The following is a 24,276-nucleotide window of genomic DNA, read 5'->3' as shown; positions in this document are numbered from 1 at the left end:
TTTTGCTATATTTAATTTTAGTCTCATTTTTCATTGTGCTTCTTCACTTTGATTATTACTTCTTGCAGTTCATTTGTATTTTTGGCTGTCAGAGCTGGCAACAAGCTTATAAAATAAAAAGTCAGCTCCAGGTATGATTTAAGAAAACATTCTTCACTAGAGGAAAAGCAGCACTTCTTATTTATACCACACTGAAAAGTCATCTTGAGGCGAAAAGAAACCCTCAGCTTCATGGCAATGTTGTATTAATCCTAAAATGAAAGATAAAATTCCATGAAATTTGTAATACATTACTTTAGGAATCTGCATACAGATCTACTTTTCTCATTACATTATTCTGTGATATCACTGGAAGAACTGCCCTGCAAACCTTTCTACACAGCTTATTGTCCATTAAACTGAAATACAAATTGCTTGTAGGAGAACAGTTGATCTTTATGCATATCATTTAAAGTACTTCTATATTCAATTCATTAGTACCTGGAATTACAAGGTTACCAGGTTGAATTTTACTGTCCATGGAGTGATACTTGTGTGTATTACAAAAGTTCCCCATTAGTGCTTATTACCAATTTCTTCATTTTATTTCCTTTATTTGTTTTAGCCTGTATCCTTAATGATGCATTGATAATTTATATTTACTTACAGAACATATTTTGAATACAGCTATACAGCAAGGAGCAAGTGAGCATGTAATTATGAGAAAGATAGAAAGAAACAGAGCTACCAAATAATTGGTATATTTAGTAATATGCCACTTTTTCCTCATAGCAAAGAACACAGAAGTAATGGAATGAGAATTTGTGGCTAAAAGTAGCATTCCATACAAATAACTTGTCTTTCAGACATCACATATGTATATAAAGGGAAATATTTTCCACTATTTTCTATTCTTTAAATCAATAGGATAAATAAGAATATTTTTTTAAAAAAATCAAAGAAAAGTTTTGATGAAATTGTTGAGAACTAGGAACTCGATATTTTCTGCAGGTTACTAACTTTAGCAGTATAACAAGTGTGTTTCCTACAAATCCTTCCGTTATCTTTTGCAGTACTGCCAACTTCCCAGGAAAACAAAGCATGAACTCCAAGCAACCCATGTCCATAAAACAATGTGTCGTTGCAAGAAGAATGAAGCTGCTGCTTTGATTGGTTTTGTAAAAAGCTCTGAGAAGGAAAAAGAAGCTGGTAGAAGGCACTTCAACTGAAATTGGAAAAGCTGTACAACTGTACAGAGTAGGCACATTGTCAGCCATTTCAAAAGACAGGTTTTCTAATCAGCCAAACAGGCAACAGAATGGTGTTTTTAATTATTTCCAGGAATACTTGTAATGTTTCAGTATTAAAAACCAACAATATTTTCAAGATAATAAGCAGTATATGCTTAATATTACAAATGAAATATGAACACCTATCAATTAAAGGAACAACTGACACATAACATCAGCTCACAAAATTCTGCTGCTGTATGTGTGATAATTCCATTTATATCTGGGAGGAGGATCACATTAATTATTTGTTCTCCTTCAGTATTGATGTTGCAAAGGGTAAGCATAACTAATTTGAATAGTCCTATAGAAATTAAAATATGATTAATTTCTACAACTCTATTTGCCCAGCTAATTTGACCCACCATCTATTTAATATAAAAGAAAACAGGTAACAAGTAAACAACAAAACTACAGTTCGAAGTCCTCTGTTAACAATCTATTATTGTATTTCACACACAGAAAGTCCACAATGGCTTCTAATCTACCATAGATCACTGAAGTCTTTATCTCTGATCTGTCCAGGATCAAATATCTTCGACTGATTCTTAATAATAAAAGTTAAAATTATAACTGGAATCTTTCCAAACAATTGCATCTCATTTCCCAAGTCATAGAACTCTTTTGTGAATATCTCCGCAGCTCTTGTTGTTCAGAAGGTTTTTGTACAAGTTGAATCACAACATCTGTTAACAGTCATCTTCTAATTGAATGTAAGTCTATTCCACAATCTCCATCAGTTTTCTTATGAAAGTTCATTACTGAACCATATTGACATTTCTAAGCCTTTTAAATTCATGCCTCTTTCTGCTGCCTTCAATGAGCCTGCAATTCTTTTTCCTCCAATTCTGTCAGCAACAAATTGACTTCCAATCCACCCAATTGCAAGTCTGATTTAGCTGCTATTTCCTGTATCTGAGTATCAGCCTTAGACTGATTTATGACTGTTGTTAAATCATCAAACTTTTAATCTAAATTTTCATTCAGAGATGGAATTGAAATTGTTTGAATCAGTGGTGAGTTGCTCCTGGTTCTGTCCGGTTCTTGTGAACCAGTAGTAAAAGCGGTGGGAGGCTCCGCCCATCCATCCGGACGTCATAATGGACGATCTGCAATTGCGAGCACACTCCCATTGCAAAACAGTAGTAAAGGTAAGTAGAACCCACCCCTGGTTTGAACCATTTGATTTGGGTGACTTCCTTTCTGATAGCATATGTCTTTTTATATTACCACCCAGAATTTCTGCAAGAGCATACTCCTTCATGTGAGCTGATGTTAGCCATGTTAGAATATTATTTATTTACTTTTAAATAAATCATTTTCTTTTGATGTTCCACATATTTTATCTACCAAGACCATGTCAACTGCTTAGTTGTCCTTTGAATGAAATATTTTTAACATAAATGGGAGGTTAAGGATAATTATATTAGAGTATAGGGAAAGGGATTTCACTGTGATGTTTCCCAAGCAAACCAGGAAAAAGAGAACATCTGCATGCTGCAGATCATGTAGCCATTTTTGTCATCAATTAAAGTAATCAATGTCTCTAGGACTATTAACAAAAATACATAGGGCTGAAATCAATACAACCCAGGAAATAAAGGGTGGGCACAGGGATATATCCACATATCCATGCTAAAGATAGGATGCAAATTGGACTTCCATATACACAGAAATAGTGACCTAAATAAGTAGATGGATGTAATGGGAAAGCTGGATCCTATGAAAATAAGAAATGTAATAATTATTGAAAGCCTAAGTTGTATAGAAGAAAATCCTATAGTAAAGCTTTTCAAATGGTGCACATAATTATGATAAATAAATAGTTGCCACAGAATAAACCAAGCTATAAGTATGCAAGAGTTTTTGAGTTTTTTTAAAAACAGCATTGGATTGAGTTGTATTGAAAAATTTTGAAAAGTAGTTTATTAAAAAGGTTATCTAATTACTTTTTAATTATTGAATTTTTGTTCTCCATGAAATATTGGTTCTCCATGAAATAAACTTCACAAAGAAAGAACTTCAGAATATATTTTAATTAGTGCCTTGAAAAACCTAAAACAATAGACTAAGCCAAAGAAAACATCTGAAACATCCATCCCTTGCTACACTGAACATGAGTTTTACACAATACATCCATCCCTTGCTACACTGAACATGAGTTTTACACAATTGGGCAGATGCCAGCTATGCTTCCTTTTAGATGTTTATTGAAAAATAATATTAAGCCTTGTGCGCCAGACTTAGATTCTTGCTAAATCAGTACTGCAATATAAGTGTGCCAAAATTTGTCTGCTAGAACACAGAAAAGGTTTACTTAATTCAGCATCCTGATTGTAAGAATCCAATTGGATTCATTCTCAAATTTCATTTCTCAAATGAGCTCCTTTGTGAGTCTGCTTATATTATCTCTGACTCTGATTATGCATGATTTTCCAGAATTTTGAGACAGGAACAATTAAAAAGAAACAGGAGTTGAGCACTCCGCAAGACAGATTTAATTGTTTGCAAAACAAATACAAATTCACAATTTGGTTGAGTCCATGTGGTGGTTCTGACTCTATGGAATACCTTCTTTCAAGAAGAAAACATGCCCCCCAGTAGACTGATGTCTGACTGTGGGGACCTATCTTGAGTTTCTTTTTCGCCCTTTGATAATGCTTTTATTGTGATCGATTTCTTTTTGTTTTGTTTGTACATATTATTGCTTGCTACCAAGAATCCTCCAGGATCATGTTATATGATTTGCCAAATATATAGTATTAGTAAATATAACAATCTTCTCACCACCCCTATTTTGCATAATCAGTCTATATACTTGGGCTCCCAAAACACATTAAGCATATTTCTGCTTGCTTGGGTTATCTAACCATGCTCTGCTGATTAATATCCAGAGACATACATAGAAATTTGTTTTTAGCTATAATAACTAAAAAGTACCAAGTGATTTGGTATACTAAACCTTAAAGTATGAACTAAGAAATGACTACTTATAATTTCATTTATCAGTATCCTACCCATCTCACTCAGTCCACTTTCATTGTTGTTAAAAAAACCTTCTCATATCCTTGATGGCATGCAGAGGTGGCACGCAGTGCCCTCTCTGATGGCATGCAAGCCATCGCCCCAGTTCAGCTCTGCTGTGCATGCACACGTGCTTCCCGCCAGCCAGCTGGTCTTCGGGTCTCTGCAGCACATGTTCGGGGGCAGGGCGAACATGTGGGGGCGAACATGTGTGGGGGTGCATCTGCATGCGCAGGGGTTGGGCGCATGCACAGGGTGCACACAAATACGTGGGGGGCTGTGTGCAGGGGCCACATGTGTGTGCAGGGGGGTGCATGCATGTGCCGGGGTGTGCATACTCTGGGGCGGGGTGAATGCTCAGAGGCAGTGTGCACATTACATTTTGGAGGTTTGGGTGCATGCACAGGCTTTGGGCACTCAGTCCAGAAAAAGTTCGCCACCACTGGCCTATATCCTTCTTCATAGGAAGGTGTTCCATGCATGTCATTTTTAAGTTGACGTCTACCATTATGATACAATATAGGTTTTCAAAATCCTGGCATCATTCACTCATGTTCTTCATCCCAGCTGCAGTCCTACTAAAGTTTCTTTATGTGTTTCTCTGTTTATGTCCCTATACTATACAAATGGTCACAATACTCTGGCTATCCAATAAAAATATGCATCTAAGTTTATGACTGAACATGTATAAAATAATGTATCTAGTATTTCGACATATTAGACTCCATTAATAATCATGTAGTTTTTGCAGGATTTAAGGTCATTTTGCTCAGGAATCAAAATCCTTTTAGTAAAATTGGTTTGTACTAGTATTTGTTTTACACATTAGTTTATTACAAGAACTATCTTGTTTGCATAGATTAAGGCAGTTATACCTAATGCATTATTTTCTTTTTCCAGTAACAAATTCACAAAAAAACCAAAGGTACATAAACAATAAAGAGTTTAGTAAATTGTGGTAGAGTATTTGTCACAGTTTAAATATCTGAATAAAGATTAAATAATAAAGAATAAATAAAATAATACATTCACTAAATCTAAATAATCCTTAGAAGTATTATTTTCAAGGAATTTTGCTAAACTAATATGTTTAAAGATATAACACCAATCAAAAGCTAAATTTCAAAGTATAACATTTTTAGAATCATTTTTCAGTCCCTTGTGTGTTTATGTATGTGTATATTATTGGAATTCTCAAAGAGATTGGTGAATTCACATGCATATACTACGAGCTTCTGTAGAGCTGGAAATTTCTAGAGGTAACTGGCGTGTTAGATGGAAGATTCCCCCTTTATGCATACCAATCATGATTTGAGATAACTCATGCCAAATCTAATATTTTGGATCCACGAAGAAACTATGAGGCCAGCTTACACAAAGTGGAGCTAAAGGGCAGACCATATGCATTTACTAGAAAACAAAGACACAAAAAACAAGCAGTCACCTTTGGTACCAATTCCTCAATTTTGTTACAGTTTCTATGGTTCCTATACATGGATAAGGAGCTAATTTATTATGTGGCGTTTTATTAACATCAATTGATCAAAGAATGGACTGCTCTTTGGCATAGTTTTGATAATATGATTATTTGAAGGAAAGCTGCAGATATATCTGACACTGTCTTAGACCTAGTGTGGAGTTAAAGAGGACATGGCTCCTTAGTCAGGTCAAGGAAATTATTAGAATTACTATTATATATTTGGAGAAGAACAGGGAAGTAAGACCACACCTTTCATATGGGCTTGCTGGAGATCTAAGTATTCTTCTTGTGCAAAGGATTTTCATTGACTCTTATACGGCTGGTTTTCAAGAAGCCAGGATAACACTTTCAACCAAGCCGTAAAATACAAGGTATTGAAACTGAGGTTTGATGGAAGGAGAATAAATCAGGTTGGTTCACTGGCAGAGAAAGGCTTGGTAAGAAGATACAACTGATGCAACAAAGAAGCAACCTAAGGCTGTAGAGGTCATCTATAATTATGAGAATGTTGCAGATGGATGAATTCTGTTAACCCTTTAATGACTTTGATGAACAGGTGGAAAAAGATATAGCAGAGGTGCATTCCATCCGAACAAAAAGTTGCTTCTAATTGTCTGGAAATCTCATCCCTCTTGCAGAAGGTTAAGTACTGAAGGCTCCCCAAAAAAATCTTTTGATGACTAAGGAATGCAGTTTTTATTCTTAAATACCCAGCTAACTATGGATGAACTGGTTGATGAGCACACTGTTGTATGCATATAGATTGAAAGTGGGGTAGGCCTTCTGTCAGCTTGTTTGGTATTGGGCAACCCACATAACCCACGTTATTGTTGGACATAAATAGACATTCCACCTTGGAGACAATCCTGAAAGACTCAAAGTACTCTCCAAACTGATGGAACTATTAGCTCATTAATATACCATCTAATATGGGCCAATCAAGGAGAAATCAATTAATATATTTAGATGGGAAAATATAGGTGCAAAACCAGTATATATAATGAACTACCATATATCAGCTGAGGTTTGGCTGTTCCAAGAAGAATATATCTAGGACATATTGTCCTAGATATATGTCTAGGACATACTATTGATTAGGAACATGATAAGGCTGATGCCATGATTTGCTCCAGAAGTTAATAGTCATTATTCAGAAGATACAGTGGTTCCAATGACTGGAGAGAGATGGCATTCAAAAGCAAGGTGTCCAGCTATATACTTAGGTATCTCAAGATATAGTATAGGCAGGGCAATATCTTACCAGTCATTTGGTAAATAAACAAAATTATCTGGAGGAAGATGCCTCCAATGAGTTCTATGACAAATCTCATAGAACTCATGGCACTGGACAATTCAGATTGCTGAATCTAGCAATGGGAGAACTGGTAGCAGTGGAGCTTAAGAAGGCCAATATCAGAGAGTCACAGAACTGTTATTCCTTTTCTTTTTGCCCAGCTTGGGGATGAACAGGGCAGGCTTTCTTTTATTTAGTGAGTTATTTAGTGCTGGTGAAAATGAGTGGAAGTCCAAAAGATGTGGAATTTGAGAACTCTAGAAAAAAGGTGGGTGACTCCACAGCCAACTTTGGTGAAATGGTAGGAATTCTGAAGATGAGGGAGCTATAACAGCTTGTCTAAATACTAGTTCCAAAAGAGTGGCTTGTAAATACATGAAGAATTGTATTCAACCTGCTTAGCAAACACTTAGCAATTCTTACAAGAATCTACTATATGATTTCTCAAAAGCAAAACGGAAAAATCATATGTACTTCCATGGGGGAGTCTTATGGCTTAGGGCTGAGACCACTCAGAGAGTAAGGGAAAAAGACAAGAATGTAATTAATTATGCATGTATCAAGTATCCTATAGCATGCTTTGAGTAGATTATGCAATATTATACTACTAGGAGTAGGGCAGCATATATGACAATGATGATAATGATGACAGAATATCTGTATATATTCACATAGTGTTCTGCCCCAGCTACAGACCCCAAAGAACACAGCATGCACAAAGTCCATATAAACCTTAGTTTACTATTTAAAGACTACTAATGAACTTTCTTAGTAGTTGTTCAAACACAAGTACAATAAATCAGTCTTTTCTGAACAAGGGCTATTAATTTAACTTCATTAACAGCCGACAAGAATTCAAAGAATAATAACTCAGTTCTGAGGCACAGTATTTCAGATAACCATAATCTTACTGTGGTTGGCAGAATGCCCAGAAGCAATTTGCAGGAAAACTGATAAGAGAGAAACAAGAGCCAAATCAAATGTTTTCTGTAATCAAGATGCGAAGGAATTTGAACGAAGTTGTTTCCATCAGTCGGTGTCCTTCCTTAAATAGGCTAGGGGAATGGCCAATTAGCCCCAAGCCTTACTCTCGAGGAGACCTCCTAAGGAGCCATTCCTGCCTTTTCGCAGCTCTGCACGCTTGTGCATTGAGAAGAGGCTCCTCCTCTTCTTCCTCTTCACTTATGGGAACTTCTGGAAGTTCTGAAGGCCCTGGCTGAATTCCCGCCTCTGGCACCACATCTTCTCCAGCCTCCTCATTGTCTGACTCGAGTGCCAACTGCACAAGCTGCTGGTGCAGTACCACACCAGCCTCCTCACTGTCGGAATCAGCTACTAACTGCACAGGCCGCTGACGGGCCACAACACATAGTAACCTGAAAACAATTGTCCTTACCTTGGCAGCATTTTTTAAAAAATCTGTGGCGAGATCACCACACTATTCTAGTAGATAAAAACATTTGGACCCCTTTTTTAAGCAATGAAAGTTCAACTACGTATATATATATATATATCTTTAGAGCATTTTAGAGATTGGAATCTAATTGTCTTTTGCACTAGTGCAGTTTATATTGTATTGCAAAATGCTATGTAGAAAAATTGTATATGTAAATGAAAATTTTTAAAAAAGCATTATACAAAGTTATGCTTTTTAATGCATGTTTCCAAATTTCAATCATAGAATTACAATTTAAAACATGGAAATTGAAATAGACTAGTAGTAGACTGTTCAGCTCTACACATGAGTAAAACATCATATTGGAGGCAACTTTTTCCTTTCTTCTATCTTATGTCCTCCTGAGATGCAAAACATTTTAAAGTTTATGGAAATCTTTATAGAAGCCAAATTAGTTGCTGACTGGGGGACAGAGCAGGAAATTATGTGGAAATACAAGGTAGATTGTTGATTGGGATTATTAATATTTGTTAATATTTGTTTTGGAATTTACTGAAGTTTCATGGAAGGAACAGAACAGCCAGATCTTTGCCAAGTTATATCAAACATCCCAAAATAAACTTTGTCCGAAGACTTTTTTAAAAATGAATTTAAAGAAGTACTTCCTATATCTCTTTTACTGTCCTAGACTAGTTCTGACTTGTATTTCCTGTTTTTCTCATATAGGTAGTTGATCCATCAACTTTTTTCATATTGACAACACATGAAACCTCTCAATAAAATAAAATTATGAGGCAACATTTCCTTTCAGTATTGCTTCCATAGGATTATTTGGCAGACAAAACAAGTCTTTTGCCATATGCAGAATGCCATACTGAAATACTTTAGTTACTCCTTTAAATAGATATGTTAGGCAAATGATATCACATGACAGTCAAATCTTTGTTGTATTGTTTTAAAAGTTATTATTAAATGTATAAGAAATCACACACCATACTTCTGCAAAAAAAAAAAAGGGGGGGGAAATAAATAATCTAGTATTCCATTACTTCAAAGTGAAACTTCTTCCCTCAGATGGAATGGAGAGTCAATAATTATTTAAGAAGACCACCACAATTAACCAGGAAAAATCATGAAATTGAACGTTAAATGAATGTTTAAACAAAAACCTTGTTTAAAACAAAAGAAAAAAAACCTGTGGCAATCATGCTAAATCCTTTTACAGAATAGTATAACTTGTGAGTTTTCCCAGTAGTGTTTTTGAAAATCTCATAAAAATCATCACAAGCATTCCTTAAAATAACAAGAAAATGCAGTCTTGAAAAGAATCTGAAGTCTATTCAGCACAATGCTAACATTTGAAGGAAGGCTCAAGATGAATCTGGTTCATGTGGCTAATTCAAAGCCTTGCAATTGTTTCAGTTGTTTATGAATCTCGGCCTTCATAATGCTAAGAAAATGTGCTGTCTCTTAAAGATGTTCTTTGCAGATATGTCACACATTCTGTATTGTTTCGTGGCACTCAAGCATTAAATATCCCAGGGGTAATCCACCCTTATTTTAACGGCTGATGAAAGATCCAGTGCCTGAGCAAAATCAGTTGGAGGAAAGGGAAGTCTTGTCGGAAACAAGATTAATCTTGTAATGAGTGTTGGGGCCTGATAACCCATCTGTGCAGAGAACTGCTTTAACTGAAGGGCAATTAACCTTCACTTGACAAGTTTTGCCTAACTGTTATAAACAATTTTAAAGACAACTTCACTTTTGTAAAACCTACACAATCTGAAGCCTGAATAATAGGAACAGGTTGTAGATATGGGGTGTAGGAATGGAATGAATAATTTCTGAGCTTTACTTAATTATTGGATAATAAATTAGTATATTTGGGTAATTAATACATTCATATATATAAAAATCCAGTTTAAAACTAGTTGGAAGTTGATTGGCTTCCTTGAAAATACTGAAATCTACAATATATATTTATCTGGAACCTATTACATGGAACTATTACATGATTTATCCATTTTGCCAATTATGAACAACTTTACAAGATTTTATCTTAAACCAGTATAGTGATGGTTATGGTATTTTATGTATCATTATTTCTTTTTTTAAAAAATAACAACAGTAAAGTTTTTTAAACAATTTCATTCCATAATGGTAACAAGGAAATTGTTTGTCCTTCCTAAAGTTCAGGTAATATCTAATTGAGTTGTTTCTTGTATAATACAAGCAAACAAAGATTCCACTTGTTTTGTAGAATCATATAAAAAACTCTCTTTTTAACAACCATGTAATTCCTTAATTCGGAATAAAGTCAGGGCGACAATCATATATTTCATTTAATTCCATATAGTGTAATGAAATGAGGCTGTAGAAGCCTTTTTGAAAATTATGATAACAAGTTCCTCAACATTACTATTATTATTTTTTAAAAATTGCTAATTTCTGAACATTTCTATTAAACAGAAATGCATTCTTTCTAATGAATTAGATATGAGTAGACAGGAAGTTCCCATTGAAAAATTTCCTTTAATGACAGCCCCTGATCTGATGAGCTATGATCTGATGAGCTATCAGAAAGGAAATGGAGACAGGAACTATCTGTCTACAGGTTCGTTATCATTAGCATAAGAGTTTTGCCAATATATTTACTATTTATCTAGGTAATATATGCATTATTCTGCAAAATATTTTTAGCTCTCAAGAATGACAAATGTCCACCAAAAAATATTGGTCCCTAATAGCATTGATTCATAATTTTGAAGGGACTGCATTATTTAGAAATATAAGAGATTTTGACTTGTTCTTCTTCCTTCCTCCCTTCAGCCAGATTTATTCTAATTGTTATATTGACACTTTGCAGCAACCATTTCCAGACTACTGCTTTCCAGATAGGTTAGATTGTAATTGTTATTACATATAAGTCATACTTTTGGAGCATACTACATCTGAAATAGCTACATTATGTTGTCCATTTGACAAACAAATGTAGTGAGCAAATATTTCTGCAGAATCAGAAACCAGAGCTGAGCAGAAAGGGAAGCCAGGACTGCTTGCTATTACTTCCTTAGAATTCTTTAAATAAGTTCATCCATAAAGAAATGAATTCATGAATCAGCAGGATTGTGTCTGTTGACCTTACCTAAGTCTTGTTGCATTCATCTGAACGCATGAAGATAGCTTACATATGTTCAGTTTTATGCACAATAAATTCTGCATACATGATTGGGATTCTGCAGCATATAGCAAGTATCAATCATATAGAAAGAAAGTATTTGCATAACCTAAGGAAAAAGTTAGTTATATTATTCCAGTTTGTAACAAATCAACTTAAGTGGATAGATCCAGGACTTGCTAATAGCTATAATTACTTCCTTGTTGGAGCTCATGTATTGAGCTATGTTTCTATGTCATCTTACTATTAGGTAACATAATCATAGTACTTATTTAATTAAATTCAGATTTCCAACCAATCTATACTAAAAGAATAAAGCATTTGGGACTTTAATATACTACCCTTTCTACACAATTTTTAAGAATTTGTCTATTAAGAAATACCACTTCAGGGTATAATTTTCAGATTCTCACATAAATTTATATCTGAAAGTTCAGTCAAGTTTTTTATTTATTTATTTACTCAATTTCTATAGTCACCCATCTCAATCCAATTGACTCTGGGCAATGAACAATATCACAATTAAAACCATAAAAGCAGTTACAAATGTTTTTGAAGATGTATTTTTCATAAAATCAGGCTTATTTTATAGATTTCTTTTAACACTTCAAACAAATCCATTTCTTTTAAAAACTTTAACAGATGTTTGAGAATATTCTATTTTTCTAATAACAGATATGAATACAGTTATTTAAGTGCTGTTTATATTTATCATTAAACACCTCATTGAGCTTCATGAAAATGGATGCAGTTGGCAGCAACTAGACTAAAATAGAGTATTCATGATAATATGAATTGTTAACCATTGATTTGATTTCTCTGACAAACATATTAATATAATAGCTTAAGAGGAAAAAAGAGTTGTGACCAGAGAAATCAATTTCTATATTATCCTATAAAAGTGTAGGGGTCTGCATAATTATCCCAACTATTGAAAGAAAAAAGAAGTCTTCCTTTGGATGGATTTATTCTCAATATGTAATATAAACATGTTACATCTAGTATGAATTAAGAAATAAGAGAAGAATAGAAACAGCATGCAGAATTGATGCATTATATACATTTTATGGGCTTGCCAAGTAAAAATAAAGTTTAACTTAGTTTTTTTAAAATCTTTTTAACCCAATTATCCCCTTTCCTGTTCTTGAATGTCATTATCCCCACAAAGAATCTAAACTGTGTAGTTTTAGTCAAGCATCTTGGCAGCAGCATCCCAAACTGGATCCTTAATTCAAAATTACAAATAGCTTCATTATCTTGGGGATATGCCCAAATAACCCCCTTGAGGCTAATTACCCCCCGTTTAGGGACCACTGTTATAGCTAAAGGCCCTGTTTGAAAAATTGTACATATCCCTTACATGGTAATAGAACAGAATATAAAGGAGTGTTAAAGGATGGAGAAGAGTATTAAAAGGACCACTATAGATTTAATCATTGTTACAAATCAATTCTTTTTAAGCAGGCTTCAAGTAATACGGTAGTGCTTTTGTTCTTCTGTTCTTCAACTCCAAAGCTAAAGCACATAAATAATAGTGTCATGCTGCATATACCAATCTAAAAACTAGATGTAAAGAAATCTAACATATGTTAGATTTCTACTATACGAATAAGATTATTCGTATAGTAGAAATCCCCAAATTATCCATCACAACGCAACTAATCTACATCACTCAGCTTAACATCTATAAGAACTATAGATCAGTAAATTTGAATTACAGTATAAGGCAATGGCTTTCAACCTGTGGACTATAGACCACTTGTGGCATCAGAAGTTCCTTCAAATAAGACCAAGGTTACCTCAGGTTGACCTATCTTGTTTTCCTGACAATAGTACGGAAATGCTTTCCAGTTTCTTCATCCTGGGTGTTTCTCCAACCTACCAATCTAACCTACAGTCCTGCAATTTCCAATAGTCTCTCAGCCAAGTAAAACCAGATTCAAAACCGTGCTAAGGCTGTTCAAGAATAGTCAGTTGGCTAAGTGCTGCCCCCTGCTGTGGGTGCCTATATCTCTATTTCTATGTCTCTATCTCTCTATCATCTTATATCTATCTATATATTGATGCTTAATATTTTAGACTATCAAAGCTGCCAGAAGTCAGCATTACTGCCTGAAATCTCAGGATATTTGATATTATTGAAATATTTTGGCTAATTAAAATTTTAAATTAAATTCATGTTTATTTTATTCAGAGAACTGCTAATGCAATCTAAAAGAGATAATATAATTGTTATTCTGGTGGGTGTCAACATTGCCAACTCTAGATTTATCTAATAATCCTAAAAATCTTCTGATGATTATACAATGGTCCATATAAAGGAAATAAATGAAAACCACTGGATTAAACATATTTTGCATGAATAATCAAGGGAATAAAATAATTGGGAAGGAAGAGGAATAACATTTCTTTAGAACATTAATTTATTCTGTTTTCAGGAAGCTGTATAAAAATGCCAACCAGAAACATCAACTACAATAGTGATTCATTGATAAAACAACTCTTATAGTTAAACAGACTGTATGACATGAGCATGACAAAAGCAGAATAGATGTATTTTCTGCATTTCTCCTTCAAGCCCTCACTTCCAAGAAAAGATACAAGCATCCAAATGATTCAAACATCCTTGGTCAGAGTATTTCACATTCCTTATCATTGCAGTTAGCAAGAAGTGTGTTATAAAATTCATTTAATAGTGGGGAAAATGTTTCTTTTTCATTCCATTTATGGACCCAGGTTAGAGACTAAAAAAGATATGATAATATAAGTCTGTAAATGACAAGGCTCTTGTATATTTCTATAGGATATTTAATAGCACAGCCAAATGTGTTATATTTATGATTCCTTCATGTTTGACATCTACAGCTTTAATTTGATATCTACAGCAGCATCAAACCTTAATTATTTTATATATTTTATAGACATAGAGAGGTTTCCATATTTTTTTAGCAGTCTCTGTATTAAATATCTTTTCAAGCCCTTCTCTTAGAGATCCTGGGGTTCCACTGCGTTATTTCACCCTTCATTTTTAGCTCTGAAGATAGAGCAGCTAGGTCTGTTTAGATGTACATAACTTTGCAATAGCATTGTATACTGAAGATTTGAATAGATAAAAAAGCATTTTATCATGATGTGCAACCTTGAGTCATTTAAGATTTACCTGAACTGGTATCCTGATCATATCTGTTTATACTAATATTTACTCTTGTGTTTTATAGGCAAACTATCTTACTGACTAACAAAAAGTAGTAACAACACGTTGTTTCACTTAACTGGTCTATATTAATGCTGGCAAAAATAAGAAACATAAACAAAAATTGCACTCTGTCTTATTTTGTAATTATACTTGAATTTTTTCAACCTAGGCATTAAAATATATTGCACAGATTCTTTTCTTACAAGTATGCCAATATTTTCAGGAAGTGATTATAATAAATATTTAAAAACCATTGTAGTTAATATATTGCCTGAGTATTATGCAGAAATGCACGTTTTTAACTCTGACTATGGAACCTCAAATATTCCCATTCTAAATAAGCAGACATTTAATCTCAGATAGCACAGCATTTCAACCACAAAAAAGGAAACTAACAATTGAAAAAAAGAGTGTATATGTCCTGAGACAGATTAGGCGGTTTAGCTATCCGCAAATGTAATCAGTACACAGTTTCAGGGTAACCAGTGCTAACAAAAAAACCATATTATTATAACCTTGTAATTGATGTAATCAATTACGATTACATTGTAATCAATGGCCACAGAAGCAAGATAACAGGACCTGCTGTGGAATAAAATTTCCTTTTTATATCTCCCAAATTTTGAATAACAGGAGTTGAAAAAAATACCCGCAATCTTATTACAAACTGGTAATAAGATTAATTTTATGCCCATTAGAAGAGAAAAATAGGTGAAAATGTAAGAACCTATCTTTTTCTACTGCTGCGTTTTATTATAATTGCATATTATTCATCTATTTATTGTTCTATTTTTTATTAGAAATTAGAGCTATTTATGTTGGAGAAAGATTTTTGGTTATATGGCAGTATGGTCATATAGCAGTATGATTATGCGTCCTAGTTAGATTCATGTTTATTGTAACAAATTTAAGTAAGAGTGCATTGTTAGAATAAATAAAGAATTACTGCAATGCCATGCAGCCAAATTTACATTTTTTGACATATTTAAACTACACTTTTGATGCAAATCAGCCAGGATTTTCACATTTCCTTAGAATGGTAATCAGAATAATTTCTTGAAAAGCAATAGCCTCAAATAAGATAAAATAAAAACAAGATCTTCTGAACACCTCACAGTGCAGGTTTATTTTAATTAAAATAACAGTATTTAACTCCCTCTGTCATCGGTCAATCACTATTCCTATATTTTCAAAGTACATAAAATTATACATTGGTAGCAAAGTTGACTGATAAAATTCTGATAACATTTTTAGAATAATTGTTAACCTTCTGCTATATTACAAAGTATAGCTCTAATAACATCATTAAAATGCATAAAGATATCATAAATTTTATTAGCTTTAATAGGTATTTCTTTTTTAAAATGCTCTGATTAGTCAGGTTTATCATTCTGATTTTCATATTTACTCAGTGTGGATAAGATTAAATAAATAGAAAAGCCAAATTTTTTGCTAGGTTTTCCTTTTATTCTGATATTACTGTCTTAAAATATTCATTTTAAACTTAATTGGAAAGATGTTCAACCCTTTTACCTTCAGAATAAAGCCCATCTATCTTATTCTCCTACTTTTACTAAACAATATTTCACTCATTCAATATTCTACTATCAGAGAGTCCATGCTTATAAAATAAAAAGATTTTTAAACAAAGCAATATTGCAGTCATCTCAGCAAGTCAATAATACTTGAGAATATTAATTAATGAAATATACTAATTAACTTTATCAAATGAAAGGAAGCCATGGTCACTATTATTATTAAAGAAAATTACATGGATTATAATTCTAAAATCACTTAAACCTGAATAATATGCAATAAATCTAGTTAGACATTGCCTTAATATATGTGCATAGGATTCTGCTATCAATGTACTAATTTTGTTTTTAAAATATAAAATTCTAGTTTAGGGAAAAGATAAAAATATGGCTATTAATAAAATATTGTACCCTGAAGAGCTTTTCATTAACATACATCCTATTTCTTAATAGTAAATCAAAATTACATACAGTTTATTTCTTCAGCAGATAATTAACACTTACTGCCATAGCTGTGATTATTAGCTATGAGCTGTAACTATAAGTGAATTCTACACAGACACAAATAAATATATTCTTTATCTCAAAAATATTATAATCCAGCCTTAGGAACATTATCATGCTAAGCAGTTTTTTTAAAAAGCTAAAAATAACGCTAAGAAACTGGAGTCACAAACTTGTCACAGATTTTATTAAATACTCCCCCATGTTTTTTTTTAAATGAAGCATAACTTAAAAGAACAACCTTACTAATTCTCATAGTACAAAATAAGATGAATAAAACATTATTTCAAAATAATATCCAAATTAAAAGAAGAAAATTTTAGCATCAAATCAAATGCTGAGAAGAATTCCAAAATGTGTTATTTAATTCTCAATAATTACTTTTTCCAGAGCCTAATTCAGATAAATATCCAAATTTGTTCAAAAATTATTGCAACCAGTAAATTCAGGTCTTCCCTCCAAAGGCTTTGCAAGTATAATCCACAGCACTGAACAGTGAATTTAAAAAAAACACCCAACTTTTTCTCAGTTTCAAGTTTTTAAGCCTTGTGGACAGGGAGTAGGAAAAAGGAAATTTACTAAGCAGTACAAAGGAAATCTTCTTGTCCTCTATTGTGGCTGTGGGGGTGTTGCCCAATTCTACCTTACTGCTGTTTAAAAAGCAAATTTTTTGGGGAAAAGCACAATATAAAAAAGGCTAACCACAAGGCATTCCCTTTCTTACCTTAATAGTGCTCGCCATAATGTATCTAGCTTATTGATCGCTAATAATTGTCAATAATAATTATTGCTTCACTCTGACCAGAAAGAAGTTTTGATGAAGTTATTTAGAACGGATGAGATTGTGCTAACTCTGGGAAATGAAGTCAGGCAGTGGCAGGAAGAGGTTTCTATTGGTCCTGGCTACTGCAGTTTGAAGAAACAGGATATTTGGGAGCTAAGAGATAAGAGGTCCTAAAACAATGTTGTTTTTCTTGACGATATGCAGCTACAAGGTTTTTTTTTTAAAAAAATGTCAATTGGCTATGACAGTGTTGGCAGGTGCGATATGATGTGCAGTAAATACGGTCTAACATACTGAAGCAGGATGCAGATGTCACATGAACTGGGCCAAATTTGATATAGGTCTCCTAAAAGGATTAAATATTTGGGGCCAAATTTAGATTGGACAAGCTGCTGTCAACCACAAATGTCAGTAGATGCAGTAATATCTCTGAACTAACTTGCAACAATTAAGCTTGAATGAAACCAACTGCCTTCTATGCCAGGATCTTGTCCCATTGAACACCAACCTGCTGATTTTAATTGGCAACAACTTTCCAGAAGCTCCAGAAGAGAAAGGCCTTTCCCATCACTTGCTCTATGAAGGCAGAAAAAGAAACTACACTGACTTTCAAAGGTTTGTGTATAATACAGGTGAAATCTTTTTCAAGTCAGCTCAGTTGCTAGTGATTTCATGGATATGTTCACATAACATTCTTGGTAGAAACATGGAAGTCATTTGCTCTTGTTTTCTTCTGGGGTATATTTCAACTTCCCAATCTAACTTATATCCTGAGATTTGCCGGAGTCTCCTCACTATGACTTCCCACCTTCTAGAACTGATGAGATTGGTCAGATGCTGTGATGATGTCAGTGTTTGGTAACCAACCAAAATTCTTATAGCTCCCTTGTATAACAGTACAACCAATCCTGGTTGATCCTGCTTTTGGGTAGGATCTTGGTGTGGTTTTTAGACTTCTTTCTCGTTGAAATTATTGGGATGTTTATGGATCTTAATAGCCTCTCAGCGCAGGCATACAAAATAGTTTGATATTTGTTGACAGCATCTGTGTGTCCTTGAACTGAATTTTATGATCATTATGGTGTAGCACAATAGAAAAATGTCTGATGGTTAACAAAGCTTGGTTATTTGCCTGTGCCACATCAAGATTCTGCCCAAAAGCAGAACCAACCAAGAATCAGCTCCCCAAAATGGGATAATCATAAATTTGCCTGGACAAGGCCGTTATCGATATTCAGGTGCTCAGACTAACCAACCAGAATCCAGCACCAGCAATGAACCAATCAGGGATGAGCACTTCAAAAATGAGCAAAGGCCAACATGAACAATGTATCCATCAGAAACAAATGCAGCCAAAACAACCAACCACAATTGGGCAGAAACAAAGAACCAATTGGAAATCACCTGGCTAAAGACCAATCAGAAGTTAGGACACTTGACTATAAAGACAGGAGCCTGGTTAGTCCCTGCTAAGTTGCCTATAAAATATGTGGAAATGTATTGTGTAGAGCATGGTCACTAAACCCTGATGCCCAATACTGCCCAACAGCTACTGGCTGTGAAATACCCTTATACCCTACTCTTATACCCAGTATAGTGAACCAGGATATTTAGACTTCATTAAACCAGAAATATGACCTGAAGCTAAGATTACCAATTTTAGTCATGACATGATTATATTTCTTAGAAATATCTGTTATGCTAGGAATGATTGGAGATGCAACAAAGTCAAGATTGGCCAGAATTCACTGATACTGTGCAATATACTATCTTAAATTTCTTGTGTGTCTAATCACACCTGACCAAATAAAATATTCTATTCTAAATCTATAAACATTAAACAACCTTGTGAAATATAAAAAACAGTGTATGTGACTTAACAGATGGAAACAAAGATTTATCTATTTTACATTTGTATAATAGAATGTTCATTTTTTCCTGCACTGTAGAAATAAGGTGGCTTGCAACAAAATATCATGAATTTTAAAAAACCAAAGGCTTTTTTTACACTAAAGGAAAAAAATAGACATTTATCAACAACAAAACCTTAATGGAAAAATGAAAGAGAAGTGCCTGATAAGAAGTGAAATAATAATATTTGCAAAATATTATTTCATAAACTGAGCATAACTATAAAATTACCTTTCTCTTGTTCCTTCCAGATGAATATCTGGCAGATATGGGACTGTAAGAAGGGACCATAAGGTGAGCAAAGTTCCCATAAGGGAGAATTTGATTCATGAAGGACTCTTGTCTCAAACTCTTTAGGACTTCCAGGACTTTGCATTGAGCTGAAAACAAATAGATAATCACAGGTCTTTCATATTATATATCCCATTCAAGCAACATTGGCTTCCATATTTTGAATAAATTAAGGGCTCAGACTCTCTTAAGGTCCAAAAAGATGACACTGCTAATGTTTCATTACTATCTTCATATTTGTAAGCAAGGATGGTTGCAGATTATTCCTAAACTATGAAGTTCATTCACAACACCATCCTTAACATGCTGAACACATCTAGGATCAGCAGGATTTCTTATTTGCTCTTGTATTTTAAATAACTTCTGTACATTCACACTCCTGGGTTAGAGGGTAAGAATAGGAGAAGAGTAGCATTATCTGAGATCTTGTTGCTCTCTAAATATTAAAATTATGAATTGGGGAACAAGATGGAACGTTGCAGAAACTTGTACAAGGGCAATCCCTCAACATCATCTACTAAATTAACCATTTGTCTAAAATAACATTAACCAGGGGGTTGGACTAGAAGACCTCCAAGGTCCCTTCCAACTCTGTTATTCTGAAAGCCACCTCAGACTTGTTAGATTTTCCAAGTATACTACTGGAAACATGACGATAAAACCTAAATTAGTTTTAAGAAAGGATTGTGAAATGGGGTCTCATATATACCCTGGGAAAAGAGCTTAGAAGCATATAGTAGTTGAGCGCAACATAATACACAACTTAATTACCAGATGGATTCATAAAAGAGAATAAAATATTTTAATACAATCTGTGTCTGTGTTCTTAAGACCGAAATTATATATCTAGGAATTGCTAACTGTTGATTTTCAAGATAAACCATCGAATATTAGTAATTACTTTCAAAGCCCTAAAGAGCTTGACTCTGAATTCTCTAAGAGAATTCTACCTTATTGCTATGGCTTATAGAGATCTACCTGCAAGTACTCCTGATAGTGTCAGGAGATTTAAGGTTTCTTTGTTAGGGCAAAATTACACACATTCCTTCATTCCTCTTTCTACTACTAAGTGTATGTCTTAATCAATAGCCCTGGTAATTCAGAGGAAGAAATATTCCCTTAGCAACAGGTTATCTGTAATATCCAGAAAAGTTGCCAAATTCTATTGTTGTTCAACATTTAGCAATATGGTTGCTTTATAAACTAATTCACCTACCTTTGTCTACCTTTTCATGGACTTCAGTCTACTGTGTTTGGTTGATAATAAAAATAATTTGGCATCAGCTATAATTCAGATAAACTGATCTGAAACTAAATGGACAGCAACTAATTATAAAATATTAAATTCTAATTTATTTAATGACTTAGACTTAGACTTAGAATAACTTTATTGTCACTTTAAATGTACACTAATTGGCATTACATAAAAATGAAAGTTCATTGCATACAGCTCTCAAAGGGTCACTACCTCCAATATACACTACATTAAGATGACAAAAATATAAATAAATAAAGATTATGCATATACCCACATATATTATATGACACAGAGAAAAAACATAGTCTAGTTTGGATGTATAAAATGTACATGGTGAGAAAAACGAATCTTGGGAGTTTACAGGATGGATGGCCTAGGGAACAAAGCTGTTAGCTTTGAATCTGGTAGTCCTGCTAGAAATACTTCGAAACCTCCTCCCACAGGGGAACAACAGAAACAGACCGTGAGGTGGGTGTGTGGGGTCTCTAACCATGCTTTGGGCTCTAAGTACATAGCGCTTATAAGCAGTATCCTGAATAACAGGAAGCAATCTTCCTATAATCTTCTCAGCTGTCCTTACCACTCTCTGTATGGACTTTCTGTCTGAGGCACTGCTGCCACGAAACCAAACAGTGATGCAGTTTGTTAAAACACACACAATCATGCCTCTGTAAAAAGTAGCCCGGACAGAAGGAGAAAGTTGTGCTCTCCTCATCTGATGCAGGAAATGCAAACCTGGTTTGCACGCTTCACTAAGGACGACGTATGGAGAGACCAGTTCAGATTATTAATTATCTGCACCCCAGATACTTAATACTGTTGACCATCTCTACAGCTGCATCCTTAATACTGAATGGAGTATGACCATGTTGGCGCTTTCTAAAATCTACAATGATCTCCTTTGTTTTATTAACATTTAGAACCAGGTTACTTTTATTGCACCAGTCCTCCAGAACCTTCACATCTTCCCTATAAGCACCTTCATTGTCATCCCAGATAAGACCCACAACTGTCATGTCATCCGCATACTTCACAATATGATTTGTAGCAGATTTGGCACAGCAGTTGTGGGTCATCAAGGTAAACAATAGTGGACTCAAGACATAGACCTGTGGGGAACCTGTATTCAAGGAGATGGAATTGGAAACTTTTCTTCCAACTCGCATAAACTGGGGCCTATCAATAAGAAAATTAAATATCCAGTTACATAAAGGAGTATTAAACACTAATATTTTTATTTATCATAAACCTAATAATAATTTTATCCTACATTTATTACTTTACCTAAGGCAAGATTAGAACTCAACCTCTTTGTTTCTAGCTTTATGCTTTAACCATTAGACTGGCTTATTTAATTATTTAGCTCTCATAACAGTTACAACATCAGCTATATTAGACAGTTAATTCAATTACTTTTAGTTTTCTGTCACTGATCTTGCTACTGGACCAATTATAATTTTCTTTGGGGTCCCCCCCCCTTTCTAATAAATTTTGTAAATGTGTATTTTTTTAAAGTAGAAATAGTAATAAAATTTATACATTAAATTTATATTATACATTACAAGAATAAGGTTAAAAACTATTTTAAAAGTAAAATGCTTAAATGTGATTTTTACCTATAGCATTCTGTTTAGAACTACCTTTAAGCAAATAAAGACTAATTGTTACGACAAATGGCATACGTTTCCTGAAGAACTTTTCTTTTCTTTTCTTTTCTTTTCTTTTCTTTTCTTTTCTTTTCTTTTCTTTTCTTTTCTTTTCTTTTCTTTTCTTTTCTTTCTTTCTTTCTTTCTTTCTTTCTTTCTTTCTTTCTTTCCTTCCTTCCTTCCTTCCTTCTTTCTCTTTCTCTATCTTTTGATTTATTTTTTAAATTGTAAAATATTAACTTTATCTCAACAAGACATGTGTTTAAATTTTACAGAGTTTCATTTTTATATTTATTTAGTGTACTTATTTAGTTAGTCATCAGCTTTGAAAAAAGGTTTGCCACACTTTGGTAATCAACATCTGAACCATCATTTTCCTGACCTCAAATATACTCAAAAACTGTTGCTCCCATATTCATTTGCATTTTATTTCCTTCCAAATTACATCCAGTTTCTTATCTGAGATTCCAAACGAAAAAGGAAGAAAGGAAGGAAGGAAGGAAGGAAGGAAGGAAGGAAGGAAAGAAGGAAGGAAGGTATGCATTGCAGCAAAATATGGTTGAATATTTTAATACAATCCCTATTATATCTTTTTTTGCCTTACTTCTGTGTTTTCCCATATGCAAGCACAACAGCAGAAACAAAAATAAAGCTGTCCCCATATGAAAATCAGTTTTCAGAGTAGAAAAAAAATGATATACTGCAAGGCAAAGATCACACAGGTACATCATCACATGGCTAGTGATAATATGTCCCTTTGGAAAGGCATGTAAAAGAATCTTCTAGTGGTAAGCCTTATGTTTTGCAGTATATTCCTCAAATAAAGCATCAATATATTAATCACTAAGAAGCCTCTGGATAATACTTTCATAAGTAAAATTGTAGAACAAAGAGGCTGACCAGCTCTATATATAGTATATTCAATACCTCAAAGTGGATCAATAAAAGATGTAAACTATTCGTACTGGAAATAAAGATCTCATTAAATCAAAATATTGTTTCCTGATGTTCATATTAAGTAGTATTCTATGATATCAACCATTCATACTTAATTAAAACATATTAATCTAATACAGCTGGAAATCTATACAGAAATGATTATCTAACAAGAAAGAAGAAATTATATATAATTCTTTGGCTACAAATGCTCATATTAGCAGCAGAGTAGAGTTATATATCATGCAACACATTTTCTTGTATCTTGACCAAATTATTTAACAATAGATAATGTTATGATTTATTTGCTAAATCCCAAAGATGAGAATATTTTGCTTGAATGGATAAAACAACTTCCTAATAGCTTTTGCTCCTCCAACCTTTACATAAAATTATAAAACTGATAAGGAAGAACAATAGCATCAGCATCAAGCAGCACCTGCATAACAACCTTATAAAAGGGATGCCGATATCTCTCTAAAACTATCCTCTTCTGCAATAAACCTGAATATGTACTAAAACTCAAAGTATTACTAAAAAAGATGTTAATTAACTATTTTTTTTTGGCTAGGCTG

The 24,276-nt window shown here is 33.6% G+C and overlaps 1 protein-coding gene across 1 annotated transcript in view; it reads right to left on the bottom strand.

Moving 5' to 3' along the window:
• ERG (ETS transcription factor ERG) overlaps window positions 1-19,900 on the bottom strand; it is a 42,063-nt gene extending 22,163 nt beyond the window's left edge. The window contains exon 1 of the mRNA XM_070943507.1: window positions 19,802-19,900. Coding sequence (XP_070799608.1) covers window positions 19,802-19,900 — 99 coding nt within the window. The remainder of the gene's footprint in view (window positions 1-19,801) is intronic.
• Between the last annotated feature and the right edge of the window lie 4,376 nt (window positions 19,901-24,276).

The sequence above is a fragment of the Pituophis catenifer genome, unplaced genomic scaffold, assembly GCF_029215685.1.
Source record: "Pituophis catenifer annectens isolate HBS135680 unplaced genomic scaffold, rPitCat1.0.hap2 SCAF_4, whole genome shotgun sequence".
Lineage (NCBI taxonomy): Eukaryota > Metazoa > Chordata > Lepidosauria > Squamata > Colubridae > Pituophis > Pituophis catenifer.
This window is presented reverse-complemented; position numbering and strand designations above follow the sequence as displayed.